Source organism: Trichomycterus rosablanca, unplaced genomic scaffold (assembly GCF_030014385.1).
Source record: "Trichomycterus rosablanca isolate fTriRos1 unplaced genomic scaffold, fTriRos1.hap1 scaffold_77, whole genome shotgun sequence".
Taxonomy (NCBI): Eukaryota; Metazoa; Chordata; class Actinopteri; order Siluriformes; family Trichomycteridae; genus Trichomycterus; species Trichomycterus rosablanca.
Window position 1 is genome coordinate 40,830 of NW_026947253.1, and position 8,723 is coordinate 49,552.

General features: G+C 37.1%; 1 protein-coding gene across 1 annotated transcript; it reads left to right on the plus strand.

The window, feature by feature from the left end:
• The first annotated feature begins 1,783 nt into the window (after window positions 1–1,783).
• On the plus strand, window positions 1,784–7,429 carry LOC134308126 (cytochrome b-c1 complex subunit 8-like). Its single transcript, XM_062990660.1, has 3 exons — window positions 1,784–1,880; window positions 6,334–6,500; window positions 7,258–7,429. Exons 2-3 carry the CDS (start codon window positions 6,347–6,349, stop codon window positions 7,350–7,352), a joined length of 249 nt encoding a protein of 82 aa, XP_062846730.1. The 5' UTR covers window positions 1,784–1,880; window positions 6,334–6,346; the 3' UTR covers window positions 7,353–7,429.
• Window positions 7,430–8,723: the final 1,294 nt, after the last annotated feature.

Consider the following 8,723-nt stretch of genomic DNA (forward strand, 5'->3'; position numbering starts at 1 on the left):
TGTAATGATCAAAAATGGAAATGTATTATGAGGAAATAGTTAGGACACCCCCACATTTATTACTACTTAAAATGTTAACATGTCTAAAATTAGAATCCGGTGCACCACATCAGCTGCAATGATTAGACCATCGTTAGAGGACAGTGGAGTTTTATTTAAACCTCAGACATTGGTTTGCTCTTGATTGTTGAAGTAAGTGATATCACCATGGTGAGATCTAAAGAGCTTTCTGAGGCATTCAGAAAGAAGGTTGTAACTGCATATGAGTCTGGGAAGGGATTTAAAAAGATCTTAAAACAATTAGAAATCAGCCATTCCACTGTCCGGAAAATCATTTACATGTGGTGAACATTTAAAACAACTGCCAACATGGCCAGATCAGGCTGTCCTAGCAAGTTCAGCCCAAGAGCAGACCGTAAGATGCGTAAAGTAATCTCCAATAATCCTACAATGTCATCACAGGACCTACAGCTAGCTCTTGCCTCAGTTGATGTCAAGGTACATGCATCTACCATCAGAAAGAGACTGCACCAGTTTGATTTTCATGGGAGGTGAGCAAGGAGGAAACCCTTGCTGTGAAAAAAACATCAGGGCAAGACTAAAGTTTACCAGAGAACACCTAGACAAAGACCAGGACTTCTGGAACAATGTGCTTTGGACAGATGAATCCAAAGCTGAATTATTTGGGCACAGTAACAGAAGACATGTTTGGCGCAAACCAAACACAGCATTTGGGAACAAGAACCTCATACCAACTGTGAAGCATGGAGGTGGAAATGTCATGGTTTGGGGCTGCTCTGCAGCAGCATGGCCTGGCAAGCTCTCCATTATAGAATCCACAAGGAATTCTTCACTGTATCAGAGGGTGCTTGAGAAAAATGTAAGACCATCTGTCCAAAAACTGAAGCTGAAGCGGAGGTGGACCATGCAACATGCCAACAACCCAAAACATCCAAGTAAATCCACCAAGGAATGGCTGAAAAGAAAGAAATGGAGAGTTCTGGAATGGCCAAGTCAAAGCCCAGATCTTAATCCTATTGAGATGCTGTGGGGTGATTTGAAACTGGCTGTGCATGCAAGAAACCCATCAAACCTCACACAGCTGAAGAAATTCTGCATGGAGGAGTGGGGAAAACTTTCTTCCAGTCGATGTTAGAGACTGGTAGATGGTTATAGGAAACGTCTAATTGAGGTTATTTTAGCCAAAGGGGGAAACACCAGTTATTAGGACATAGGGTGTCCTAACTTTTTCCTCACAATAAAATTTCTTTTTTGTTTATTACATTTTACAGCTTGTGTTTAAAAGTAATTTTTTTTGTTTAGTTATATAAGCTCCGTCTCTCAGTACTGTTCAAATGAAGCTCAAATGTTCATTTGTTTAAATATGTTCAAAAAGACAAAGGTTCTCATGGGGTGTTCTAACTTTTTCACATGTATATATGTATATACATGTATATATCCTTAGCTTTTCAGACCGTAACAAAGAAAATAGTCTATTACTGGGATGACTGGGGTCCTTTACTATCTTTCTGGATTTTGACCAGCACCGTTTCCTAACTGGAACGTTACCTTTTCACTGGAACCGTTCACCGTTTTAAGTTTGGAACTTTCAGTTTCTGTGCTTTTTAATTAACAAAACTACACAGCATTAGTTACTTATTTAAACGCTGCAGGGTTGGTATTTATAATTTGATTCTAGAAATAGCACATTGAAAATAGCTTGACGTCGGCTTTTTCCCAGTCCACTTGGTGGCGGTAACACGCCAAACGTTATCAGCAGCCTTACATGAAATAATTCGAAGAAGAAAAAGAAGCAGAAGAAGAAAAGATTACTCCCTGTGCCAAGCATACGTTGTTCGGGGTTATCGCTTAGCTGGAAGGTACGTGTGTATAACTCATGTTTTTTGTATCATGTCTCTTTTTCTGAGTTTTGTAGGTAATGCAGACTCTTAATATATCGTGTAAGTGTGTGTGACAATTAGCTGACTATGATAACGTTTGAAAACGTTGTAGGTAGCAAAATGCTTACGCTAACCATTTGAAAGTCAAGCAAGGACTTTAGGTTATGGTTAGCTAGCTTGCTCTCCTACTCAGTACAATATATAATAGTACAATATTTAGATTTTCTGCGTCATTATATAGACATAATTAGCTATTTATTTATTTTCATATTTCGGGGGCATAGTCTTTACATTTGAACAACTCTAGATCGCAACGCAAACGCTGAGCGCTTTTCTCCTTGACTTGACGCACATTTATCGTTCTGTATGCTTTTACTAGCTACAAAAATGTCAAGGTCTGACTTGCTAAAAGTTGCGTATGTCTGTACTTTTTATGGATAACAGCTAACCGCAGGTCGTGCGGGGTCAGTAGTGTTCTGATGTTGGAACAGTGCTGATATTTGATGTCACTGACAGTACGTTGTACTGATTTCTAAACTCTTCCTAAGTTGAAATGTTAGCATTATGTTTTGTAGACTACAAACTGCTTTATTCAAGGTCTTTTTGAGTAGTCATTTTCTGCAAAAAAAAAACTAAATGACATTTTATTTTGACATTAGGGAGAAATGTCACTAGTTCTACATGAAAGAAAATGTAACACGTATATACTGTAGGTACATATAAATAGCAAAACCAGAGAATAATTATTTTGCAGTGGTCTCTTTATTTTTTTAGTAACTGATTAATCCTTACCATACATTCTGTACAGTGGGTTCATGTAGGCAGATGTAGTGGTTGAGTTACAGGACTAGTAATCGAAAGGTCACTGGTTCAAGCCCCCACCACTGCTAGGTTACCACTGTTGGGCTCTTGAGCAGGGCCCTCAACCCTCAATTGCTTAGACTGTATAGTGTCAGAGTATGGTAAGTTGCTTTGGATAAAAGCATCTGCTAAATGCCGAAAATGTTAAATGTTCAGAAAGTATTCAGACCCCCTTGTTTTTTTGTTTTTTTTTACACTTTAGGTGTTATTTTGATTCTGAATGGTTGTAGTTGTAATTTTTAACCTGTCTACACAATCACGAAAGTGAAAAATGTTTTTAGAGCTTTAAAAAAAAAAAAAAAATCAATAACTGAAACTTCTTTTTCATAAAGTTAATTAGATCTTTTGCTGTGCCATTCCAGATTGTATGGTGGTCTGGGGCATTTTGCTTGCTTTAATTGTTATTGAGACGTGTCTAGAGCTCAGTAATAATTCATCTTTTTCATTTTAAATTGATTGGACATACACTTGCAATTAATTAAATTGCAATTAATGAATTAAATATTAAAAGTTATTATGGTGGTGATGTGTATAAATTTCAATAAAAAATGAATTCTCAATTAACTGAAAGGATATTTGTTGATACAAGCAAAAATTTACTATTGTGAGTGTAAATGACAAACATGTAGTTTTCCTTTTTTCTTAATAAGCTTAATAAGTGATTTTAGTAAGTGCTAACAAGCTTCTGACACCTGGAATACTTGACCATTGTTGTTCCGCAAAATCTTCCAGCTCATTAAGGGTTGATTGGTTTTGTTCCACCAAAGATTTCTAAAGGATTGAAATCTGGAAACTAAAAAGGCTGTTTCAGGACTAAGTAATCAAGCTTTGGTTTACTTGGAAGTGTGCTATGGATCATTGTCTTGCTGAAAAGTCCGGCAGCAGGCATAACATTCCACCTCACAATGGTTTTTCTGTTAATTCATGATGCTGGTTATATGGTCAATATTGCCAGTTCCTGCAGCAAACTTTCTCAAACGGTGTGGATGGTATTCTTCTGGCCATAAGCTTTGTCCTTATCAAGACAAACCACTGATCAATATGGCCAAGATCCAGTTTTGATTCGTCACTCAATAGAACTGTGTCCCAGAGCTCTGCCAGACTTAGTCACTGTCTTAGTGGATAAACCCAGGTAAGGCTTTGATTGTTCCTAAGATTACAGTGGCTTCAATTTTGAAATGGAAGATGCTTTGCATAACTACAAAACTCTCTATAATTAACCATCCTTGTAGGCCCTTGGTCAGAGAGAAAGAACCCAACAGCCAAAGTTCTTTAATTTATCTGAATAGGATGGGACCTTGTTCAGTCTGGTTCTTCTTTACTACGAAAAAAAAAATAACAGTGGCCCTAAAACACGGTTTTAGTGTCTTCGATTAAAGTCCTAAAGAGTTTAAGGAACATATTTTTTGCTAACAAGCTTCTGACATCTCTCTTTCTCATCTCTCATCTTCTCATTTTCTTCTGTGAAATCTTCCAGCTCTAAGTTTTTTATGGTATTTGTGCTTTCTGCTTTCTTTAAATTTCACCAAATATTTAAATTAGATTTAAATCTGGAAACTTATTCCTTAACCCAGCTTTGATAGTGTGCTAAGAATCGCTGTGCCATTGGCGATAATATTATGACTTTATTCTCAAAGTATTTCGACTTTATTCTGAAAATAATACTTTATAAAAACAAAAAATAACAGTGGCTCAAAAATGGCTCATCTCTTCAGCAAAGTGCAAATCCTCTTTACAAAAAATTGCTTTATCACACAAGCTCTTTATGCAATACACCGTGCACATTGTTTCATTCTGTTCTGGTGGCTCAGTGGGTAGTAGGGCTGCAACTATCGATTATTTTTGTAATCGAGTATTCTATCGATTATTCCAGCGATTAATCGAGTAATCGGATAAGAAATACTTTTGCTTTAACAAAGAGCAAAAACAAATACATATTAGATTAAATAACACATGTTTCTTAAACCAAACTGTACATTTTTATTCCTTGCATACAGGACAGTTTAACATTTTTTAAATGCAAAAATAAATAAATCAAAAATAAATCAATTTACTTTTAAAATGTAAACAGGCAACCTGAAACATCAGGTCATCAAGTCATAAATAATAATAAACAAAAATACATAAACATAAGCCTCTAATTTTCAGCTACAGCTCACACAGAACATAAAGCTTTAATATTTTGTTGGGAGGTTTTGTGGTGTTTGTAGGGGAATAAAAATCTGTCAGGATTGTGTCTCTAGATGAGGTAGATCTGGTGTGTGTGTGTGTTTGCCTAAATCTTCATAAAAGCCTGTGGTGGTTGAAACGAAGTAAAGTCAGTAAACATGAGTAAAGTAAACACGACGCTCTGATGGTGTGGATGTTATACTGAGTTTTAGTTTTATCAGCTTAAAATGATCTCAAACTTTCTGTGGTTTTCTCTGTCCAGTCTCCTCCTGTTCGCTATTACTATCAAACTGATACGTTCGGTTCGCAGGAGCGGCGAACGTGTCCAAATACGTAGTGTTCATTAAACTGTCCGCAAAAAGAACCCGGATTAAGTCCTGTTAAGTTCTGTTTATGTTTAAGATATTTGGGACGCAGCCCTCAGATTCTTCACGTCACCTGCACACAGCGTTAAACACGCTGCGCAAAAGTGAAAGTCGTCCGTGTAAAACACCGTGAGCTGTATATGGTTGTGCGGATTAAACGATTCCTCGATGCAAAAAATTTGAATCGATGATTTTTAGTAATCGATTTACTCGAGTTACTCGAGGAATCGTTTCAGCCCTAGTGGGTAGCACTGTCACCTCTCAGCAAAAAGGTCCTGGGTTCGATCTCCAGGTGGGGCGGTCCGGGTCCTTTCTGTATGGAGTTTGCATGTTCTCCCTGTGTCTGTGTGGGTTTCCTCCAGGAGCTCTGGTTTCTTCCCACAGTCCAAAGACATGCAAGTAAGGTGAATTGGAGATACGAAATTGTCTGTGACTGTATTTTACGTTAAAACTTGTGAACTGATGAACCTTGTGTGTTACGAGTAACTACTGTTTTTGTCATGAATGTAACCAAAGTGTAAAACATGACATTAAAATCCTAATAAACAAACATTCTGTTCTTGTATACTCTCAAATAAAACGGAACAGATAAAACAATAGTCTTTGGATACCTTATGTTTATTCATTAAATAAAAGAACAGCCATAACTACTGGTCCGTGTGTGACTATACAAAACTCACACTTGATATACAGTATATTACTACTGTGTTCCCACAGCGGTTGGAACTATAAGGTAAGCGATAACAAGGCCCACCCATTTGGAGAAACTAATGTTTTTTTAACCAATACTAAAGGAAGTTAAACAGGCTTTTTTTTTCTAACCCTTAATATTCCAACCCAAAGTGAATAGGCAGGTATGATGTGTTGTTTTGCTTATATTTGTATTTGTTTAAATGTTGATTATAAGATTATGAGTAAGCAGTTGCAGCATGAAAGTTATCAAACCTTAATGAGCTGGATGCTTTTGCAGCAGATGAATTGTTAAAAATAAACAAATATTTATAAATAAATATTGTCTTTCTTGTTTCTTTGTCCAGCTGTCTTGACACAATGGGTCGACACTTTGGAGATTTGGCCAGAGTAAGACATATAATTACATACAGCATCTCACCCTTTGAGCAAAGGGCTTTTCCCAACTACTTTTCAAAGGGGATCCCAAATGTTTGGAGAAGATTTACATCATCAGTCTTTAAGATTGCACCTCGTAAGTACTACCTTTTGTCCTTACATGGAAGCTTAACAGATTTGTATGTTACTATGTTTATTATATTATTTGCAAACTTATTCACATAGCTGTACTGGTGCAGGTGCTGGGTGCTTCGTTTGCCCTAATGTAAACAAATACACAGAAGGACAGAATTACTGCAAACAAAAGCATTCTGTAAAGTTTGAATAAAAATATGACTTATTTTCATCAAGCTTTATCAGAGGCAGTTGTAGCCTAGCAGTTAGGGTACTGGACTATTAAGCAGAAGGCTGCTGGTTCAAACCCCACCTCTGCCAGGTTGCAATTGTTGGGCCTTTGAGTAAAACTCTTAACTCTCAAATGCTTATACTGTGTACTTAAGTTGCTTTAGATCAAAGTGTCTGCTAAATGTCCAAAATGTAAATGTTTATCATAGTCAGGGCTGCAGCAGGTGCTGGGCGCAAGGCAAGGATACCCTGGACAGGGCACTTATCCATAGCCAGTCATGACCGATGAAATTTTAACCTGAATTCTAGTGGTGTGTGGGTGTTGTAGACCATTGCACTACCCTATATCTCTATACTGTCTATAAACTTGTCGAGTGGTATTTATTGTGAAGATCAAGATTTGTTAAAACGTGCAGAATATTTGTAAAAATTATTAACCTGTCTTGTTAAAGAATCTAGTCAGGATGACATTAGGTACTTTTGTTTATTCATTTTTAAATGAATGTTAGAATGCCTAAATTTGTGTTCTTTCTGTTTGCCTTTCACAGCCATGGTTTTGATGTACCTCACCTACACATGGGGCAACCGTGTTCATGAGCAGGGCAAGAGAAAGAACCTTGCAGATACTCACAATGAGGAGTGAAACCAGCTCCCCAGCTAATGTCTTCTTTGTTTGTGTATTGTTGGTTTTATTTATCAATAAAGAAGATATCAAATAAATATCCATTCCAAGTAGAAAAACTACTTTTAATGTGTCCTAACTGTGCATACATCAGTCTTGTTTTTTTTTTCCTCATAGGAGATATGACCTCGTGATAAAACTCCTATTCCCCACACAATAGAATCAGATTCACTTTCCTTATTGTTTAGCTCAAATATATGTGCTAACCACTCAGAGCTAAATCCAAAATAACTAGGGTTCTTTCAAAAGTGACTGGTCTAAACTAGTTATATTTCTTTGTATTAAAAGGTTCAGAAAAATGACAAGTTACTGTTCACTCCAGAGTCGTTACCCTTGTGAAAATGGGAAGAAATGGGATAGTGTATATACTGTTAGCAAGCTTAATCTCTTACTAAAATGAATATCATCAAATAATTTAAAGTGAATTTCTTATTTTAAAAAGTATTCAAAACACATGCACAACATAAATGATCAAATATAAAATGTATCTAAAGGATGTTCGTATTCATATTTTAAGTGGAACTGGAACTATGACTTCCTGTTTCTTTGGATATAAATAAGGTGACAGACCAAGTTCTGACTGTTGTGTTTGAAATGGCATATTATCTAACAATGTATGCATTTTAAGCACACCCTTAGTCCTGGTAGCTTTTTGGGTTGCCAAAATGTCCCCAAATGTACAATTAAATGTGGAACCTGTTGCCTCCTGTAAATTATGATAAATTCTGTTATGTGTTAGGGTTGTTATTCCTGCTAATGTTCAGGGTTCATCAGGTCGCAAGGTTATATCAAACACAGTAATGGAAAATTTAGTATCTCCAATTCCCCTCACTTGCATGTCTTTGGACTGTGGGAGGAAACCGGAGCACCCGGTAGAAACCCACACGGACACGGGGAGAACATGCAAACTCCACACAGAAAGGACCTGGACCCAGAACCTTCTTGCTGTGAGGCGACAGTGCTACCCACTTAGCCATCGTGGGGGAGCCTGTTATAACATTAGAGGGTATTATGGACTCCCGTACTCAGAGATTACAAATAACTGTCTTAACTGTCCTAATTGGGCAAGCCGTAGCCTAGTGGTTAAGGTACTGGACTAGTAACCAGAAGGTCACTGGTTGAAGCCCCACCACTGCCAGTTTGCTGCTGTTGGGCCCTTGAGCAAGGCCCTTAACCCTCAATTTCTCAGACTGTATACTGTAATGTAAGTCGCTTTGGATAAAGGTGTCTGCTAAATTACGGAAATGTAAATGTAATTGGATTGTGGTTAAATATTCCAGCTGGACAATGACACAAATTATTGCATTGTAAAAAAAAAAACTGTCTAGAACT

What these genes read in the sequence shown, in the direction of transcription:
- LOC134308126 (XM_062990660.1), top strand. Translation starts at nt 6,347, where the DNA reads ATGGGTCGACACTTTGGAGATTTGGCCAGAGTAAGACATATAATTACA. An exon ending in AGTCTTTAAGATTGCACCTC is followed by an intron (nt 6,501 to 7,257) that starts GTAAGTACTACC and finishes TGCCTTTCACAG; the next exon opens with CCATGGTTTTGATGTACCTC.